Raw genomic sequence first — 22,379 nt, 5'->3', positions numbered from 1 at the left:
ATCAGTACGTTCCATTGCGAAAGAGGGGTGGAAGGCTGAACATGGTGTGCACAGAATAATGTTTTTATGACAGAAAACCCTCCGCAGAAAACGCACCTTTTATGTAGTGTTTTCATTCGCGGAGTGTTTGGAGATTTAACCTAACTACAGTTTTGTGTAATTATTTACATGTAAAATTGCATATAAATTTTCGAATAAACCACGGTTTTTAGTAACCGTGATTAAAAACCTAAAGCGAGTCTGTTTCCGAGAGTAGAGTGGGCCACAATCACTCCATAGACTACAGAGGGACTGTGAGTGGGCGTATCTCGGATCGCCCATTTGCACTGGGCTGCTCTCTGGGGTTGCTAAAAACGCCTAAGAGTACATGCATTTAAAACTAGTATAGAACAAAGTAAGACATTAATAAAAATAAATTTTAAAATAAATATAAATTTTAAAATGAATTCAAATATGAATTGAAGAAGGACGATCATATTATAATCTAAATGTGGAATTTCAACCGCTGTCACAAATTTTGAAAGTCAAGGGAAATCGTGAAAAATGTGTAGTAGTGGTGATGTTAATGGCCTCTTAGTGCCTTTTGCAAAATTTTTTTCTTCATGAATACCAAAAAATTTAGATATCGCTAGAAATTTCTATCACTGTGGATATTGGAGTGTGGTGGTGTTAAAACAAATGCAAACCTCCATAATATGTTTACAATGCATACCCCATTACAGTACTGGTCATGCTCTTCAAGTTCCTGACACTCCAATGATTACAAACGGTTCACCCTTATCCTCATCACATCAACTGTGAAATAACTTTATTATACCTTGAATTTATTTCCAAAACAAAATGAACTACAGCACAATAAAAAACAAACAAACAAAACTGAATGTCTTGCATAACTGACTACAAACTACACGGGGCATTATTACCTAGCAACAGAGAGATATTAATCTAGATTAGGAAAGTTCAGTTTTTGCTAGATCTGAAATAGGACAACTTCTACCTTTATTTAATAGCAAAATCCAAACACTTTTCATATTACTGAAAATAAAGCAGTGGTACAGATTGGCACAGAAGTCATGAACAAAATGTTGACTTTAGCAAGTAAATGTTCCTGAAAACATGAAAATCATGAAAATTGCAAAACAGGTCAATGTCTGTACTGAGAATATTCTATTCTGGCCTGTTAAACAATTTACTTATAATCAACACAGAGGGCGCTATTACGACAAAATTTCTCTTCATTTTTACTTCTTTTTTTTCAATCTGGACATTGAATGTCACTGTTGTCTCTCCTGACTCTTTTTCTTTGTGCAAATTGCAATTGCTAGTGCTGACACATAGTATATTTTTGTATCAGAAGCCATATTCATGTTTGGGACTACATGGCAAGACAATCTCTCTATCAAAATGGTACTTTAATGCGCTATCCTGGCGTCAACTAGGCTTGGTTGAACCATGGAGGTTGAACACAAGCACCCGCGGACCAAAGTCACATTCGTTTAGTGAATCAATCGCGGCCAGTGAGAATTGGCCTTCCACATGTGGCACACTCACCCAGGGAGGGTCGAATCTTTTGATATTCAGCCTTAGATAGGATTTGAACTTAGGTCTACCAATCATGAGTCTGATGCAATAACCACTATGCTGGTAGTGACCAGGGAAAATCACAACATATTGTAGCAGTCACTTTCAAAACATATTTTTTCCTTGCAAACCCTCTCAAAACAAGCATTTCTTGTGGCGAATCACAGGACTGTGGTACAATAAAGAAATTTTAATATTCAAAAGATGATAAACATTCCATTTTCAGTAAATAATGACTTAATGTAACCTCCAAGAGCACCTTGCCACCAAATAATTTGTGATCAAGTATTAGCATGTGTGAGTTACTGCGCCCTCATAGGTGACTTCATTCATGTGTAGCTCACCAGTGGAGGCGCTATAAGAACTAGCAGGTTATAACAAGGGAATGACATGAGTACTCAAGCATTGAAATGAAGATACTATGCGGTATGATTTAAAAACATAAACACCATTCAAATTATTTTGTTGGTAAGAAGTAAGAATGGGGGTCTCTTTGTAGTCCATTGTAGTTCACTATTCAATCTTACATGTAAACACTGTGAAATACTTATTTTTAGCTGGAAATAATTTTCGCTGAAAAGACTTTTGTTTGGAATTTATTTTCACTGATTTTTAGTGAGTTGAATGTAAAATATAGGAAAAAAGGTATATTCGCTGGATTTTATTTTCACTGAATAATTACTTCAGCAAAAATTAATTCCAAACGAAAATCTTCTCTATTATTCTAGAAACAAAGTTTTTCTGTTAAATCGCGATAGTCATGGCAACCACACATACTTGAGATATGGTCGCATACAAACAAATATCAACAAGTACAAGAAAAAAATTGTATGATTTTTCAGAAAATAAAAAAAAGATGTTTTGGCAGCAAAAATAGCAGTATTCATTGTGAAAGATGATAAAAGTAGACTATAACATTCAAAGTGGTAAATGTTAAAGACAAAAAAGCGCCCCAATAACATTCCTTGCTCTAAATCCCATCTTAAAAGGCGGTAGTCATTTCCTCCTCGCATGTGCAACATTTGTGTTGATCATTTTCCCACAATGGAGGGGGGCAAGGGGGGTAGCTGGTACAGTTTTACGGGAAATAAAAAGGGCGTTTTACAATTTACAAGGAAAAAAAAGAAGTTTTTACAGTTTATAGTGAAAATTGAATTTTGCAGTGAATTGTGTCATCTAGTCGTTTTACAGTTTCGAAAATGTAATTTCCCTGGATTATTCTTTACGACTTTTTTTATTTGGATGTAAATTCTTGTACGTACCGAGAAAAATGACACATTTTTACAGTGTACGAAAAAATATTTGATTTATTACGTTGTACGTCTAGCCTGTGATTACAGAATTACGGAATATATTTTATCAATTTACGTAGTACGAACAAAAAAATATTGCAATTACGTTGAACGAACATAACCCTTGCCCCCCCCACAATGTAATGTGCTCTTCTGATCTAAATTACTCAAGTACAAGTTTTGACCTGGGCGCAGACATGTAATAAGTACCATCAATGACTCCTTCAATACCTTCCAAAGACACCTTTTATTATCCCATGTTTCGCGAACCTGCCGAATGAACAGGAGCCGAAAATAAAATAAAAATAAAATTTTATTTCAGCGTAATTTCTTGCGCCCGCCGAATTGTAAGTGCAAAAAATTACTAAAAAAAAATATTGTTATCTTCATTTATTTTCCGCCCGCCGCATAACAAATCCAAGTTGCATTTTCGTGGGAGTATCATGATCAAAGTATCGAAGTCTCGCGCAGATGAGAAACAAGATTATACATGGAATAACATTTTATTTCATTTCTTCTCTCCGATCAATGATCTCACTTACAATTCTTTGAGAATCACACAAATCTAATGGAAAAAAAGAAATAATTATATTTTTTTCTGTCCTCCTCAAAAAATTTGCCTTATAAAAACACGAGAAACAAAGAATAAAAAAAAGTCTGGCCTAACGGTTGGTAACGTCTCAGTTTGTACTCATTGGTCTTAGCAATAGTCAAAGTTGCCATCTTTGTTCAAATTAGACGATATCTTGTGCATGTGTAACCCTGAGTTTCCAGCATTTCTAAAATCGTTTTGTTGCATTTACCCAGTTCATATTTTCCCCTGCATTTACACCATCCTCAGGGGCGGACATCCGGGCATTTTCACCGCCTGGCAACCCGCGGCGGTGAAAACAAAGGCCCAAAACTCGCAGAGAACGGTACTTTGGGATGATTGTTGAGACTCCTCTGAACAGTGTAACAAGATTAGCCCTACGTGTGTAACATATATAAATTTGGTTGTCTGGGATTACTTCAAACTTGAGTTTGTGTTGTTTACTCGAATTTTCACCGGCTCGACCGGCGTTCCACAGCAGCGCGCACAGAACCCATAGAAATGCATGTACAGTGGTGCGCGTCGCAGCAACGTGGAACGTCTTGTGACGTAAGCAAATAACGCAATAACGTAATAAGCTCGGTTATTAAGCATCCTTTTTTGGGGAGGTGTGGCTATGGGCAGTTGTTTTGGTCCGAGCTATGCATGTTTATTCATGTCATATCAAGAGGAATTAATTTTTTCGTCCTTTCAAGGCACTAAACCTGAATTTTATGTCAGGTACATTGATGATGGCTTTGGTGCTATGTCTGGCAGTCGGGATGAGTTATTACAGTTCATTGACTTTGTGAAGAACTTTAATCCCGCCATACAATACACACATGAGATATCAGAAATAACACTACCATTTCTCGATATTTCTACTAAGGTAGATGGTGATCGCATTTCTACATCTATCTACACTAAACCTACTGATTCACATTGTTATTTACAGTATGAATCATCACATCCTACTAGAATGAAGGACTCCATACCTTACTCGCAGTTACTCCGGGTACGTCGTATTTGCAGCGATGATACTGATTTCCGTAACCAGGCGAGGATTTTATGTGATTATTTCAGAAAACGGGGTTATCCTCGTAATGTCACTGGGAAAGCATTGGCCACGATTGTGTCAATGTCAAGAACTGATTGTATTGGTTCTACGGTTTCCCGTGACAATCAGGATCGTGTAATTTTGGCACTTACGTACCATCCTTTAAATGTCAGGATTAAAAACATTATGTACAAACATTTTCACATTTTACAGACCAGTGAGGAGACAAGTTCTACGTTTCCACTAATGCCTACTACTGCCTGGCGCCGTGACACTAATTTAAGGAGGTTATTGGTGCATACGGGTGAAACCCTGAGAAATATGGTTCTGTCCCGTGTAATCGTCCTAGGTGTAATACTTGTCCTTTTATTACAGACACTAATCGTATATTTGGTCCCAAGGGAGATGTTGAGGTCAAATATCCGTTCAGTTGTATCACTATGAATGTTGTATATTGCATTTCATGTATTAGATGCGGGAAACTTTATATTGGTTCTACAGTTCGTCGACTGGGTGATCGGTTTGCTGAGCATCTACGGCAAACTAGACAGAAACATCGTTATTATCCGGTTTCACTTCATTTTAATTCTAGTGGACATAATATTACAGATATGTCTATTTCTGGTGTATGTGTTGTCAATGGCAACGAAAATCAGCTCAGGCGTGTCGAGGAGGAAACTATATTCCGCCTTGGTACTAAAGAACCCCGTGGTATTAACAAACAGTTCAACTCATTTGTTGAGCTCACTACCTAAGGCGCGTTATTTGTTCTATTGTGGAATTTTTTGTGATTCTAACTTATAGTTCATGCGCGTTCTTACGTTCCTATGTTCTACCTGTACGTTATCACACTTGCTTCTATGCTATCGATAAAGAGCCATTGCTCGAAACGTCTAGCTATTTTTAATAGTTATTTAGGACTACGATTACCAAATATTATCTTCAATATATCATACTTATCAGTCCGAGCAGCGTTTATTTATTTATAAACTACTATTACTTTTTTGGGGATGCCCGGTGGCCGAGGGGAAGACGTGTAGTGGCGTGAAGCTAGGCGATTAGGTGCCGTACGCAAGCGCCGGTTCGAGTCACGCACGCAGTACGTGTTTACTATAATTAGACATAGTCTTTACCTTGGAATAAACGGCCGTTTATGCTTAATAACCGAGCTTATTACGTGCAGAGAACATGAAACCCGTCCACGCGATCCGCGCCACACAGCGTGGCCAGATCTGGCTGTAGTAGGATGGTGAAAGTAATGGTACAGCATTGTAACAGTGAATAAGTACTGAGAAATAATTTTAAACTCATAGTTGCTGTCGACATAGGAAGTAAAGTAAGCAAATAACACCGAATAAACGGCAAGGTAAAGACTATGTCTAATTATAGTGAACACGTACTGCGTGCGTCGACAGCAACTATGAGTCTTGTGACGTAGCTCCGCCCCCCGAGTTGGAATAAAAAACGAAAGAACTGTTGATGTTGAACTGTGGTGGCGTAATCCTCATTTGCCTATCATCACCCCCCCCCCCCCCAGATCATCGCTGAAAGCTGTCGATCATAAAAAGAAGACCTAGCTCGTCACCGTTCCGAAGTGAAGATATTGTTGACATAAAATCTACCCAGTTATGATATAATAACAATACGGTGTTTGCAGATAACCTACCGAGGACCTGACTTCGATCAACTATCAAGTTTCGTATAGACCAGAGTCTAGTGAGGGTTTCGCGCCCGGGTTTCGCTGCATGAGTGCATCATTCCTGTGTAACTGTTACAGTCACCATTGCCCATGGATTAGCGGGTAAGATTGTAAATCGTGTCTGGTTATTATCGATCGTAATACTTCACTGTGATTGGATTTCGTCGAGACTTTTATCCAGCTTCGTTTCCGTTATAGAAATAACTTTTGTGTGACAATTTAGTGAAAAATACGTTCCTTATCGAAGTTATCCACGTGTTTTTGCAATTGTAAGATTTGGTCATGGAGCGCTCATAAAGGTAACACGTTTACTGTGGTCACATGTGTGGGTTGGCAGTATTAATTTTTGTTTGTATTTTGGGTAATTGTTATTGATTCCATGAGGCCATAAGTTTTGCCTGTGTAGGTCACCCGAACGACTATAAAGGTCGTTGCTGTGACAACGGTCATGGGTGTCAGTGGTAGGCGGTTATATACGTCACGTACAAACTTGCGTTCCCACAAATAATGTTGTGGATTTCTATATATATTTTTCGACCTGTTGTTAAAATTACTGAAATTTATCTCCATCGAACTAGAAGACTGACTTTGGATTTGAACCTAACGTGGCACATGAACACAAACCATTTCCTACTAAATTTATATAAGGGTGTTTGGTTATCATTGCTTTATTACTTGTAAAGTTTAGATAAGTGGTATTGCTCTTTTCAGTAATGGTGGAGTAGTTATCAAGTTATTTGAGGTGAAATAATTTGTAAACATTGTGACAAAATATCCAGTCATTGATTTTATTTACTTCAAATAATATGCTTTAAATTTAGTCAGTGACATGTTAGGTTAATAAGGTTAATGTATTAATATTTCTCAACAGTTGCATTAATACTGAACTGTTGATAGAGTTAGTCAGTTACCACATATGTTAATAAGGTTAGTGCATTAATATTCTGTGTTGCGATAGGACTTGAATGTCAGTACTATTTATAGTGGGTATCAATACTGCATTTTTTTGCTCTTGTAAACTGATGTTATTCATTTAATGGCTTGAGAGATCAGTATGCTTAATAAATCTGACGTAATAAGTTCAACTTAATATACGGTATTGTTGGTGTCATGGATGAGTGATGTGACTGTGTGTGTGTGTGTGCCCCATATGGTATATGGTGTTGATAGTGATTGCTGCTGTGGTATTCCCATCGTCCGCCTGCACGGTGTTGTTCCGTTCGGATATTCCTCCCTCTCCAACACCGTGCGGTAATACCATTCATAATTGTGTATGTCACGTGGTTGCGCGATAGAAAGTTTACCAACCAATAGAAAGCTTTGTTACAAAGACTGCCAGAAAGCGCTCGGAGCTCTGCATTTCTGATGTTTTTCGGCTTCATTACTGCCGATATGTGTTGCAGTGATATCACGAGCTTTGGGGTATAACACCTACTCTTCTATAATAGTCAACAGTGGTGACAACACTATTACCACTATTATTAAGTAAAGCTTGAATAGCTTTGGTCTGAATATCAGTGAGTTGCATGATGTATGGATATTGTCGCTGTATCGCCTCGACTCGGACATCCAAGCCAACACAGCTTTAGCTGTGCTCAGCGACATTTATTCTCGGGTCAGGCATTTTCACCGCCTGGCAACCATCATGGTGAAACAAAGGCCAATAAATTCTCAGAAAACGGTATTTTGGGATGGTTGTTGTCACCCCCGACATATGCAACATATTTAAATTTGGTTGGATTTCTTCAAAGTTCAGTTTGTGCTGTTTTCTCGATTTTAGCTATTTTCACTAGCTTTTTGATCAGTGCACAGCAGTTCGCACAGAGTCCATAGAAATACATGGTAGAGTGGTGCGCGTCTTAAATAGCAACGTGGAGCGTTTAGTGACTTAGCTCCGCCTCGAAGATTTTGATAGCTTGGCCAAGCGCGTTGAAGAAAGAAGTAATATGATTGGCTGTTGTTAAACTGATTCTAAACTGTGAGGACATTGTCACATACACATAGTCCTAATGAAATATTTCAAGGTGATAGTGGAGTGCTTCACTGGAACATTCACCTTGAAAATTCAAGATGTGGTATTGCCTGTAGAGCTAGTTTTATCTGGTGTGAACAGCGCCCTCATCACTGGTATATGCTGCTTGCCAATCCTGATAGTGCAGCATCAGAAGAAGACTCCTAGTGGAGAAGTTGACTCAACCCAGCCTTATCCGCATATATTCTCCCCAACCCCAGTCTGACCTTCACCTGAGCTGGCCTGGCAACCATCATGGTGAAAACGAAGGCCGAAAACTCTTAGAAAATGGTACTTTTGAATGGTTGTTGATACTCCCCTGAACACTGTAACAAGATTATCCCTTCGCTGGCAACATATATGTATTTAGTTGTTCAGGATTACTAAAGTTGAGTTTATGTTGTTTTCTCGAATTTAGCTGTTTTCACTGGCTCTTCGCTTGGCGTTCCACAGCAGCGTGCACAGAGCCCATAGAAATATGTGGTGCGTGTCTTAGCAGCATGGAATGTCATGTGACGTAGCTCTGCCCCGAGGATACTGTATCTGGAAAAATAACTTAGTCGAAAAGTTTCAGTTGATTAGTAATAATCCTCCAACTGACATTTATTCATCGGTAGAACACAAAACTTAACTTGAGAATACAACGGTTGAAAACAAAACGTACGGGTCACACGCTATATTGTTTCTCATGATCTGTGACCTAGGTATGGAATAGGTCAATCGGAGAGCCTATCAATGATCGCAATAATATAAGAATTAGACAATTAGCTGTGAAAAACCTAAAAACTACTAGAAGGAAGCAATTAATCAAACTACACATCAAAGCCTCATAACTGCATATAAATAATACAACAACTGTAAAATAATATAGTAAATATTCTGATGTCTAATTAGACAACTCAACTTGATCAAAAAACACACCTATGACGTATCTCATGGTGACAAAGTCCACTTCAATGCCATTATACTGAATAATATAGTAAATATTCTGATGTCTAATTAGACAACTCAACTTGATCAAAAAACACACCTATGACGTATCTCATGGTGACAAAGTCCACTTCAATGCCATTATACTGAATAATATAGTAAATATTCTGATGTCTAATTAGACAACTCAACTTGATCAAAAAACACACCTATGACGTATCTCATGGTGACAAAGTCCACTTCAATGCCATTATACTGAATAATATAGTAAATATTCTGATGTCTAATTAGACAACTCAACTTGATCAAAAAACACACTTATGACATATCTCATGGTGACAAAGTCCACTTCAATGCCATTATACTGAATAATATAGTAAATATTCTGATGTCTAATTAGACAACTCAACTTGATCAAAAAACACACCTATGACGTATCTCATGGTGACAAAGTCCACTTCAATGCCATTATACTGAATAATATAGTAAATATTCTGATGTCTAATTAGACAACTCAACTTGATCAAAAAACACACCTATGACGTATCTCATGGTGACAAAGTCCACTTCAATGCCATTATACTGAATAATATAGTAAATATTCTGATGTCTAATTAGACAACTCAACTTGATCAAAAAACACACCTATGACGTATCTCATGGTGACAAAGTCCACTTCAATGCCATTATACTGAATAATATAGTAAATATTCTGATGTCTAATTAGACAACTCAACTTGATCAAAAAACACACCTATGACGTATCTCATGGTGACAAAGTCCACTTCAATGCCATTATACTGAATAATATAGTAAATATTCTGATGTCTAATTAGACAACTCAACTTGATCAAAAAACACACCTATGACGTATCTCATGGTGACAAAGTCCACTTCAATGCCATTATACTGAATAATATAGTAAATATTCTGATGTCTAATTAGACAACTCAACTTGATCAAAAAACACACCTATGACATATCTCATGGTGACAAAGTCCACTTCAATGCCATTATACTGAATAATATAGTAAATATTCTGATGTCTAATTAGACAACTCAACTTGATCAAAAAACACACCTATGACGTATCTCATGGTGACAAAGTCCACTTCAATGCCATTATACTGAATAATATAGTAAATATTCTGATGTCTAATTAGACAACTCAACTTGATCAAAAAACACACCTATGACGTATCTCATGGTGACAAAGTCCACTTCAATGCCATTATACTGAATAATATAGTAAATATTCTGATGTCTAATTAGACAACTCAACTTGATCAAAAAACACACCTATGACGTATCTCATGGTGACAAAGTCCACTTCAATGCCATTATACTGAATAATATAGTAAATATTCTGATGTCTAATTAGACAACTCAACTTGATCAAAAAACACACCTATGACGTATCTCATGGTGACAAAGTCCACTTCAATGCCATTATACTGAATAATATAGTAAATATTCTGATGTCTAATTAGACAACTCAACTTGATCAAAAAACACACCTATGACGTATCTCATGGTGACAAAGTCCACTTCAATGCCATTATACTGAATAATATAGTAAATATTCTGATGTCTAATTAGACAACTCAACTTGATCAAAAAACACACCTATGACGTATCTCATGGTGACAAAGTCCACTTCAATGCCATTATACTGAATAATATAGTAAATATTCTGATGTCTAATTAGACAACTCAACTTGATCAAAAAACACACCTATGACGTATCTCATGGTGACAAAGTCCACTTCAATGCCATTATACTGAATAATAATTTCCTGTCAATCATGATGTTTTAATATTCAACTAATTTAAGTATACCTCACAGTATGTATACATTTCTGCATTATTGTTTGAACAAATTCATATTTTCACTTTTAAGAGTGTGTCTATATGTCAATTTCACATAAAAATTTGAATGAATTATGAAAATACATATTTATGAAATTATTTACTGCTAAATTTATTTATAACTGCTCACTGGGATATTATGATACTGTATAGAGATTGAAAAATATATTTATATAGTTTTTCATTTTATTTTTGATTCAAAAACCCAGAATTATAACATAAACAAGCAGCCTATCAGCTGAGATAGATCCACTGTTAGCAATGAACATTTCAATTAAAGAACTAAAGATATCATTAGAAAATGAACAAATCTGGGAGAGGTCTATCTGAGGTATCTACATGTATAACATCAAAGCAATCAGACTTGCGGTTTTTAACAAGAAGTCGAAAATATAACTTTTTACCAAAAATAACAAAAATATTCATCAAAATTAGAGAATTGAAGATATCATCACGAAATGAACAAATCTGAGGTCTGCCTAAGGTACATATACACCAAGTATCAAAGCAATAACAATTATAGTTTTCAAGAAGTAGTCAAATAAGTAAAAAGTTGACATCGACGACAGACAGTCCTCATATGATAAGCTCAGCAAAGTTGACAGCGGAGCTAAAAACTTTAAAAAAATTTATATCCAATTCTAATATTTAGTTTGTACAGGAAAATCTGATCTTTACATGAATCATATGTATTACAGTGCATTTCATAAAGGTGTGAATTTATTTTCTAAACAAAATAGCAATATTGATGGGTCAAATATAACTTTTTGTAATGGAAAGCTGATATAAGTATTACAATACTGCTGAATGGGTTGATTTTTAATTCACAGTAAGATTTTGAGCCAATCACAGTTGTATATTTTAATTTGAATAAAAACTGAAAGCGAGTATTTATAAATATTTATAAATGTACAATGTATTTATAAACTAAGGTACGGGTTACTGAAATTCACTGTACTTAAGGTTCATAATTTTACAGTTACATGAGAAGTATGGTATTAGTTTTATGACTAGGTTCACTTTAACCACATGTTATTCAGATTAGTAGTTACTTTTTGCCCACTTGAACAGGCATCCACGGTTCTTTTTGCTTTTGCACTTTGAGAATGTACGTTTCAAGACGTGGACAACTATTCAGGATGGTTTCCACTGTGACTTTTTCTAGTATGCAATAACAGTGAAGCAATCTCAAATTAGGCGAACTCGCAGCGAGCTTAATCAATGCCTGATTTAATTCAACTGATGGTATGCATTTTACTACAACTTCCTCTAAAGTTGAACTGTAGTTTGCAGCAGCCTGGGAGACTTCATTATGCAATACTGTATATGTATCAAGTCGTAAAACCTTAATTGGTATGTGTGGTTGCAGGATTGCTTGGATCATGTGCAATGGGCAAGTAGGATCAACAGCTATATGCACTTTTAGATTTGGATTTCGCTTTGTCAGCGTTTCCCATGCACTATCCGGGATATCGATATCGTACTTCCATTCTCGCCACATAACAGAAAGTTTTTGCAGTGAAGCACGTCCTACCTCCGCTAACTCCAAGAGGACTTCCTCAGAGATACTGCAGTAGAAGAGACCGAGCTCTCTAAGTTTAGTACACTTCTTCACTACATTCAATGTGCAATGGGGTTCGACGGTACATGTACGGGTATTATTAAGAATGTTTAGCACTTCTAAATCTGGGTGATTATCGGCAAGAAGGTTTAACAGATCATCCATATAGACAATAGAGATTCCACTCAAGTCAACTTCTTTGAGCAGGCTGCAGTTTGGGTCAGGAGATCCAAACAAATCGGCCAAAGCATTGATGAAATCTGAACTGCCTCTGATAAACAAAATTTTTTGACCTATGAAATTCAGCTTAATGTTCTGAAGTTTCCTCTTCTTACAACGAGCAAGTCTAGTAATAACTTCACAGGCACAGTCACGGTTTTTTTTCTTATTTTCCTGAACTTCAATCACCACACTCTTCAGCACATTTTCGTACTTGTCCAGACATCGTAACTTGACCTTGTCTTTCGGTTCCATAAAAGTGAACTTGAAATATTGCCATAAATTAGGATGATCAAAACAAGTTTGCCAAGACTTGCACACCAATGCCACTTTCCAACGCTCCACCAATGGAATATAGGAGAAGAACTTGGCCAGGATATGATCTGGGAGTCTGCTCCATGAAAAATTCTCCATTCTAATACAGCAGCTTGGGAACTATGTGTAATCCGGAGCTGTCAGTGGCAATACGTCCTGTGAATAATATGAATTTCAGTTCGTAATGTTTACCTTATAAGGGCATAGTTTTCACAATTTGTTTGCATGGATACAGGTACAAGTACCCCTTTTGGTGATCCTATCGACATGACAGGTAAACAAACCGAAACAAACAGTGTGACTCATGTAAGCGAAGTAAGACGGAAAAAATCGGCAAAATCATACATACCGACTGCGCAAAAATTCCTTTCCTATGATGTCACGACAGGTGATTGCAACATGAACTTTGACCTGTGTTCCCTAGCTATGTGTTATATATTAACAACATGATGCACTAACAAAGGATTTGAAATCACCATGAATGATGAGAACTTTTGATAAAAAAAAGCAGTATTTTGCAGAAAATCTAACATTTTACAATTTGACAGACATACCTTCTACATTTTGTATGTAGCATTACGTGCTATGCCTATAGTCAGGAGATTTTCCAAAGTTATCCTAACAACTATTACTGGGCAATGTTTATGACCTCGGTACAACATTACAACTTGAAGTGGGAAGTGATGAATTGCAGCTTATAAGATTTCAATCCATGACAACCAAATGTGTTCCAACAACACTGCTCGTTCATTCAAATCTATACCTAAATTACAGTAACTTTCACAAAACACGCTCGTAAAAACTATGTGGGGCTACACAGTGTCAACACCAAACAGTCCCCTTTGGTGTTCCAATGGCTTCTAGCTTAAACAAAGGATTAACAACTTTGAACTCTAGGTGGTGCTCACACAAAAAAACTTCAAAAACTGTAAACTCTAAATTGGCTACTTTGCATGTAATATGACTAATGTTCACGCAACTTTTGCGACTTTGCACATAGTTTTAAGGACTTTGCAAGTAACTTTCTTGACTTTGCATGCAGAATTGCACGTTACTAATTAATAATTCTGCAATACTGAAAGTTTCCTAAAAGTACAATATCAGTGAAATATATCATAATGTTTCTGCATTTAAAGTGGCAATAGCTGTGATTTTGAGCATTTTTGTTGATATATAAAATTTCCTGTACAAAGAAAGATCAACAAATCCCCCCCCCCCCAAAAAAAGAAGTGACATATTCCAAGTCTGTGCACATTGAATCCAGATCAAAACTCATGCATGCTCAGCACTGAGAGAGCCAATTTGATTGCGGAAAAATAAAATTAATATGTACCCCGGTAATAACACAAATCTCATGCACGTGTGACGCGTGGACCTCCTCCCTTTAATTATGGGTGAAAGTAATCCACTTCACTGCATTGATGTTGGTCTAGCCTGTAGTTGTCTGTTAATGTTTTTTAAAGCGGAGGGGCGTCACCTGTGGAATGGGAATTGAGTCCCAAGCAATGACTAATACCAGGTTTATTCTGGGCAGATGACATAGTCCTCAAAGCAAATAACACAGTTGAACTGCGAAAGATTATAGATATTGCATCAAAATTTGCAGAGCAATGGATAATAAGCTAATTAGGAAGAAACAATAAAACATATAAATACCGGTACACGTTATCTCAGAATCACTGAAAGATCATTCACATTTTATGAAAAGTTATTAAAAAGCATACAGTAAAATCGATCATAAATGAACATAACAGTTACAATACCCGGTAGGTTTGAATATGGTGACGTTCTGTGGCAAAATATAATAAGAAAGTTTAGTGAATAAAAACAAACAAGCATCTAGTATTAATTTGGCAAATTTCTCTGTAAAGTTAATAGGAATGTAGCATGCCAAGCAGAATTGGGAGATTTAGGATGGCAAGACATGTACTATATTTACGATAAATTGCAAATACAGTATTTGGACAGAATAAAAAAAAGATGAATAATATCAGGTGGACCAAAATAGTTTACTCTAAACTACATGAATCATCAGAACAAGGCTTGGAACTGGCCAAAGTATATCAACAATTTTCTAATTTTAAAATGATATGAATCACGTTCATGGCCTAAAAAGACTACAGAATGTTAGCTGGATTAAAAGTTTCTATAAAGTTAGCGAAGAAAAGGAAATAAAGCATTTTGGTGAAACTATCCAAGATATGAAATCCCTATTAAAAGCACTATGGCTGGATTAAACAGAATAAAAAAGAAAATTATATAATTTCCCTCCTCTTTAAGGTGAGGTGAAACGCAATAGACTTGGAAGGGAATAAAACCAGGTGGAAAATTATGGATGGAAAGGGCTATGTTTATCACTTTTTATTTCATTGCAAATCAACTAACCACTTGAGAAGTAAATTTTATTCAGCAATACAATAGTGGAAAATGGCAACTAACTAGTGTAGATAGATTTTTTTGGTGGAATTAATTTCAAATTTAATTTTCTAATCAATGATGCTTTAATGGGCAATCAATAAGGATTTGGGAAATAATACATCAAAAGAAATCTGTAACTTTTTCACTCGAATGCTTATAGTTTGTTTTTTCTTTTTCTTGTTGTTGACTTGTATGTTACTTTTTACGCCATTTCAAAGACTAATAAAATATTATTATTAATGCATACTAAAAACACAAAGGTTTTTTGGTAGATGCTTAGCATAACAATGTGATTAAACTTTGTAGTTTTTTCTTTTGAGGCTTAAAACACAAGATGGTTACTTTAAGTCATGATGTACTGCAGAAATGTCTCCCAGTATCTCACAGAAAATGATCGTGTGATATTGTTGAATCTCACTATATTCACCAGACGACGAAATGCCCAATTTAACGCCCTTTGGGGCTTAAGCACCAGATGTACACCATATGTTGGGCACTGCCAACAATTCAAACATTACAGAAAGACGACAAACTATTAGTTGAATGTACTGCGGAAATTTCTCACAGTATAATAATAATAATAATTCATTGATTAGTTTATATTTCATTTGTTCATTAGGTCATTTATATGATTCAATGTGCAACAGCAAACACTTTTTTTAATCAAACAAAAACAACCACAATTCTCTCCAAAAATGTCACAATATATTAAGAGAAATCATTCTGCTCTACCTCAATTAGACAATTCAAACAAATTTGATATCAAAACTCAGTTGCCAGTCACTTCATTCGATCAATATAATCAGATATTTTGGATACCTCTCCAAATTCAGCTCCAGTCACTTGACTCCATCAATCCAATCAGATACTTTGGATACTTCTTCAAATTTAGCTGCCAGTCACTTCATTCCATCAATCCAATCAGATAATTCTTTGGATTTATTGGATCTCACAGAATTTAATCCTAAAAAGTCTGGAACACACTAACTGTTGTCTATTAGAGACAAAATAACATGCCCAATCTTTCCCACATGTGGAGCTTCTATACCATTCATTTCAATACTATTTTTTCCCATACATTTTTCCTACCTGTGTTTATCTTCGCAGGTTGATGACTGAATAACGTATAAAGTACTTTATACATTTTCTTTTCCTTGCATTTCTCATCGAGTGTGTATCATTTATCCATCTCATTGCATATATATATGATTCAATGTAATAATATTCAAGTAATAAACAATTTATTTACATGCTTACCTTATCTACTTTTAATCACTACGGCAACATTCTTACTACAATTAACCTTCCATGTATGTAAGTATCCCATGTTTGTCATTTAAAAACATAGTTGAACTCTGGTGACCTTGCCCTTTGTTATATAATATAATTCCCTTTATCATAGTTTGTTTCAATATAAATATGCATTGTCATAATTAATTTTGAATACAAACAAGTTTTGGGGTTGAACCAACAGTGGGAAATCAGTCTACCGAATGTCCTTAAAAGATGTAAATATCTTACAAAAACATTGGTGCCTTATTTGTTTAATTATTTTAAGGGACATAATTTCCAGCTTTCTTCAAAGTAATTCAGATATTTTAGTATAAAAACAAATGTCTCATTGAAAAAAAAAGTGCTGCATTTAGATTCATAAAACATGCAAGATAACAGAAAATTTTAGCTGGCTTTTGTATTTTGTACAGGTGTCTGTCAAAAATTAATGATTCACTGAGACAAATATGAACTGCCTCATTGTGTGACTACTGTATTATATGAAAAGTAAAAAAACACACCCTTTATGAATAGCTATCATGTTGCAAGCTCTGCTTTGTAGGCAAATCAACTTAAATAGTTAAATAAATAGTCCAGTGGAGGGAGAAGTCAACAGTACTGTTGCCTCCTGAGAATCTACATCTTCAAACACTGCAATCTTTGAAGTGCGTTTTTAAACTAGTATTATAAAAACTCAGAATACATATATATATACAGAATACATATATTTTAGAATAATTTTCTTTTTAAAATGTGGATGAAATGTTTTGCTTTTAATGTATTTTTTATGTATTGTTTTTGATTTGATAACTTTGAACTAAACAGATTTTCTATTAGCTTCAGATCTTGATCAAAGTTAGGCACCCAGTTCATAGGAGTGCTTATATTGATTTTCTGACATCTTGTTTTCTGTAAAGATTTTATTGGTAGGTTTGCAAATGTGTATCAGACTGTGCAATCTCTCCATGAGTTGTTTTGAAACCCAGTATGGGATTCTGAGATACATTACCAGGAATTCTGTTCACTACAAGACTTATTTATATCTATTACCGGTAATTGTCACTAGAGGGCGCAGCTATCACAGCTGTGAACGTTCCAATCAAAACTGGAACGCCTTGCCATATTTATTAATAAAAAAATTCACATTTTCTCATCTAATATACATCTTTCATTGTTTACAGATTCAAGAAAATATTGGAGCATTCACAGAAGTGTTACTGATGAATTATTTTATATTGCAATTTCTTTAAATTTGTTGTATTGTAATTCATTATTAATATATATATATATATCGTATGCTTCTTTATTTCAATGCTGAGAATGAGGAATACATTTGTTTCATACTGTAATATCTTACCTATATTGGAAAATTGTCCTGGGGATTATTAATTTCAATAAACATTATTCAACTCTCTTTCTGCAACACTTCATTACTTATATTATGTCACTGAGCAGTATAACACAAGTGTGTAATGCAAAGCCCTTTCTATAAATGGTCAAATGTTTCTTGATCAAAGTGGGAAAATAGTTGGCAATATCAGAGCATGGGTCTCATTTAGGAACTTCTGCCAGAACAACTACACAAATCATAAGAACAAATAAACAGGTTTATTGATGGTATTCTTATATTAACACCAGTTGTTCATGACATGTAGAACATAAATTCTCAGTCACAGCAAAAACTACTTACTGCTAAAGCCACTCATCACAGCAGCTACTCATCCTAGTGCGACTAGTAAGAATGTACAAAAACTTGGTAAATTATACGTTTTGTGAAATCATCTATAAAAAATACAATAATTGTTGAGTTTTAGCGTGTAAGATGATACTAGATGATACTATCAACTTGTTTTAAAGAGATAATAAAAATATATAACTTTAACTGTTTAATTTTGTTTGATAATGCAAAAATATGGTATGATTTATCATCAAATAAAAAAAAAGATGTTTTGTTTATTTGTTTCTCAGCTGAATTTGAAGACTTCTTATATAAAACCAAGGGTTATGGATGACACAAGTTTCAAACCAAAAAATAAACTAATTTAAGTTTTCCTGATTCATACTGGACCTCACAGCATGTATACATCTCTGCTTTATTGTTTGAACAAATTCATATTTTCACTGCTAAGAGCATGTCTATTTGAGCCATTAATTTCACATGGAAAAATTTGAATGAATTATGAAAACACTTATTTACAAAAATAGTTATCGGTACTGTCAAATTGATTTATAACTGCTGACTGGAATATTATTATACTGTAGCAATTGACAAATATATTTTTTAAGTAGTTTTTCACTTTATTCATGATTCAAAATCACAGAATTATAATATGAAAAATTAAGAAAGATTTTATATCCATTTATGTTTAGTTTGTAATTGAAAATCCGATCTTTACATGAATCATATGTATTACATTGCATTTCATTAAGGTGTGAATTTATTTTATATAAATATAAATTTAAATTATGTTTGAAAACAACTAGACCAATCACAAAGTGTTTGGAATGCCTGGCCATAAATTTACCAATAACTGAAAGAAACTCAGAGATTCATGGGTAATGGCCATTATCAATGAAAGCATCATCTTTAGATTTTAATAATGAAAGATCTTTCAGAATTATTATATAAATATTTTATAAATGTCCATAAAACAAAACTCATACCTTCATGAAATTTAAAATGTTGTGATATTATTGTGAAAAATGGCCTGGAGAATCGCTACGTAAATACGTCGACGGCACCGAATTGTGTGTCATCACTGATTGGCTGTCTTAATGAATTCAGTACATTACCATGGGAAATCACATTCACATACTGACCCATTAGCAAGGCCGTGATTTACCATTTTATTATTCATGATTTTTCAAAGTCTCGTGATAATAGACAGCATCTAATCTAGTCACATCCACATGATTTAAGGCATACATGCAGTATTGGCGTGGACAGCGTTATTGTGAATAAATAATTAACCCAACTAACAGTAGTGCAAAATAACCAAAATAGCAATATTAATAGTTCAAATACAACAGTTTGTAAATTGGTATAAATATAGCTATTTTGTTTTAGTTATATTACAATACTGCTGGATGAGTTGATTTTTAATTCACAGTAAGATTTTGAGCCAATCACAGTTGCATATTTGAATAAAAACTGAAAGCCAGTATTTACAAATATTTATAAATGTATTTATAAACTAAGGTACAGGTTTCTGAGACTCACTGTACTTAAGGTTCATAATTTTACAGTTACATGAGAAGCATGGTATTAGTTTTATGACTTGGTTCACTTTAACCACATGTTATTCAGATTAGTAGTTACTTGTCGCCCAACCAGAATAGGCATCCACGGGTGGTTTTCCACATGCGTTTTCAGTGTGTACGTTTCAAGACGTGGACAACCATTAAGGATGCTGTCCACTGTGTCTTTATCTAGTACACAATAACAGTGAAGCGATCGCAAATTAGGCGAACTCACAGCGAGATTAATCAACGCCCTATTTAAGTCAGCTGATGGTTTACCTTGAACCACAACTTCCTCTAAAGTTGAACTGTAGTACGCAGCTGCCTGGAAAACTTCATTATGCAAAACTGTAAATGTATCAAGTCGTAAAACTTTAATCGGTATGTGTGGTTGCAGGATTGCTTGGATCTTGTGCAATGGGCATGTATGATCAAAAGCTATATACACTTTTAGATTTGGATTTTGCTTTGTCAGCGTTTCCCAAGCACTGTCTGGAATATCTACCCCATATTTCTCTTCTCGCCTGCACATAACAGAAAGTTTTTGCAATGAAGCACGTCCTTCCTCCGCTAGCTCTAAGAGGACTTCCTCAGAAATGCTGCAGTAGAAGAGACCAAGCTCTCTAAGTTTAGTACACTTCTTCACCACACTCAATATGCAATAGGGTTTGACAGTACATGTATTACAGTTCAGCGACGTATTAAGAATGTTTAGCACTTCTAAATTTGGGTGATTATCGGCCAGAAGGTTGAAAAGAATATCACTATAGACAACAGACATTCCACTCAAGTCAACTTCTTTGAGTGTAAATACCATGCTGCAACTTGGGTCAGGAGGTCCAAACAACTCGGCCAAGGCATTGATGAACTCGCCGCCTCTGAAAAACATAGGATTTTGACCTACAAAGTTCAGCGTAATGTTCTGAAGTTTCCTCTCCTTACAGCGAGCAAGTCTCGTAATAACTTCGCAGGCACAGTCACGGTTTTCTTTCTCTTTTTGCTGAAGTTCAATCACCACACTCTTCAGCACATTTTTGTATTTGTCAAGACATCTTAACTTGACCTTGTCTTTCGGTTCCATAAACCTGAACTTGAAATATCGCCATAACCTAGGATGATCAAAACAAGTTTGCCAAGACTTGCACACCAATGCCACTTTCCAACGCTCCACCAATGGAATATAGGAGAAGAATTGGATCAGGATATGATCTGGGAGTCTGCTCCATGAAAAATTCTCCATCCTAATACAGAAGCTTGGGAACTATGTGTAATCCGGAGCTGTCAGTGGCAATACGTCCTGTGAATAATATGAATTTCAGTTTGCAATGTTTACCTTATAAGGGCATAGTTTTCACAATTTGTTTGCATGCATACAGGTATAGATATAGATTCTTTGGCATATTATGAATTATAGGACACGCCCACTTTTGTTGACCCCCACCGGCGTGACAGGTCAACAAACACAGGCAATTCAATTTGTGTTAAGCGAAGTCGAACGACATAAAGGCATGAGGTCGAATTAAGGCCACCAGACTACATTACTGTCATTAATTTACAGTATTAAAAACAACAAATCACCCGACTGAAGCGAGTCGAGAAGGCATCGAAGTGACCGCCGTTGTCTCTTGCTCTTTCTCCTCTGTAGTGCGCACTAAAGTAAAACAAAAAAAGTACTAAATAACGCCTTCTCACTAACCTATGTGATGTAAAATAACGAAAACAAAAAACTTGCACGATCTGAGCATCCATCCATCAAAATCATACGCAATGACTACGCGAAAATTCCTTCCCTATGATGTCACTTCTAGCCATAACAACAGCTGATTGCAACATGAACTTTGACCTGGGCACCCTAACTACGTGTTATAAATTATCAAAGTGACGCACCAACAAAAGGTTTGAAACCATCATGACTGATATGAACTTTTGATAAAAAGAAGCAGCCCAGTTTAAAAAGCAATACAATTAAAGTTTATGAAAAAAATATTGCAAGACCAAGCAAAGTTTCATTAAATAAAAGGAGTGACACGTGAAAAAATACATGGTACTAATATGGTATATAAAAAAATGCGATGTGCGTGATCGTTTGCACCCTCTTGCTCATTCTTCTTCCCCCTTCCTCCATCCATACCCAAGGAAATCTGATTTAACTTTTTTTTGAAAATACATGTTTGACATCTTTTAACAAGTGTTTTATATTTTTATTTTTAATTACACGTTTTCGCAAAGCTTATACTTCTCTTTAAAAAAAAAACTTCTTAGTTAAAAATAAAAATATTGCTGACTTTGTGTTCAGAATGCATGCACGTTTGTCATTTTTTGGACTTTTGAATCAGCATTTTAA

General features: G+C 35.3%; 2 protein-coding genes and 1 long non-coding RNA gene across 3 annotated transcripts; 1 reads left to right on the top strand and 2 right to left on the bottom strand.

The window, feature by feature from the left end:
* The first annotated feature begins 6,225 nt into the window (after window positions 1-6,225).
* LOC144355086 (uncharacterized) lies at window positions 6,226-18,209 on the top strand. Its single transcript, XR_013421125.1, has 2 exons — window positions 6,226-6,302; window positions 17,977-18,209. It is a non-coding gene; the product is annotated as an uncharacterized LOC144355086 (long non-coding RNA).
* On the bottom strand, window positions 11,175-13,518 carry LOC146741808 (F-box/LRR-repeat protein 8-like). The gene is made up of 2 exons (XM_085500084.1): window positions 13,455-13,518; window positions 11,175-13,261 (listed from the first exon to the last, which is right to left on the bottom strand). Exon 2 carries the CDS (start codon window positions 13,202-13,204, stop codon window positions 12,059-12,061), a length of 1,146 nt encoding a protein of 381 aa, XP_085356210.1. The 5' UTR covers window positions 13,205-13,261; window positions 13,455-13,518; the 3' UTR covers window positions 11,175-12,058.
* Window positions 18,210-18,384: 175 nt separating the features above from the next.
* On the bottom strand, window positions 18,385-21,873 carry LOC100369570 (F-box/LRR-repeat protein 8-like). The gene is made up of 2 exons (XM_002736150.3): window positions 21,732-21,873; window positions 18,385-21,332 (listed from the first exon to the last, which is right to left on the bottom strand). Exon 2 carries the CDS (start codon window positions 21,273-21,275, stop codon window positions 20,079-20,081), a length of 1,197 nt encoding a protein of 398 aa, XP_002736196.1. The 5' UTR covers window positions 21,276-21,332; window positions 21,732-21,873; the 3' UTR covers window positions 18,385-20,078.
* Window positions 21,874-22,379: the final 506 nt, after the last annotated feature.

The sequence above is a fragment of the Saccoglossus kowalevskii genome, chromosome 6, assembly GCF_978046115.1.
Source record: "Saccoglossus kowalevskii chromosome 6, keSacKowa6.1, whole genome shotgun sequence".
Classification (NCBI taxonomy): Eukaryota; Metazoa; Hemichordata; class Enteropneusta; family Harrimaniidae; genus Saccoglossus; species Saccoglossus kowalevskii.
This window is presented reverse-complemented; position numbering and strand designations above follow the sequence as displayed.

Bases quoted from the DNA above. Each gene is read 5' to 3' on its own strand.
- LOC146741808 (XM_085500084.1), bottom strand. From the start codon at position 13,204: ATGGAGAATTTTTCATGGAGCAGACTCCCAGATCATATCCTGGCCAAG.
- LOC100369570 (XM_002736150.3), bottom strand. From the start codon at position 21,275: ATGGAGAATTTTTCATGGAGCAGACTCCCAGATCATATCCTGATCCAA.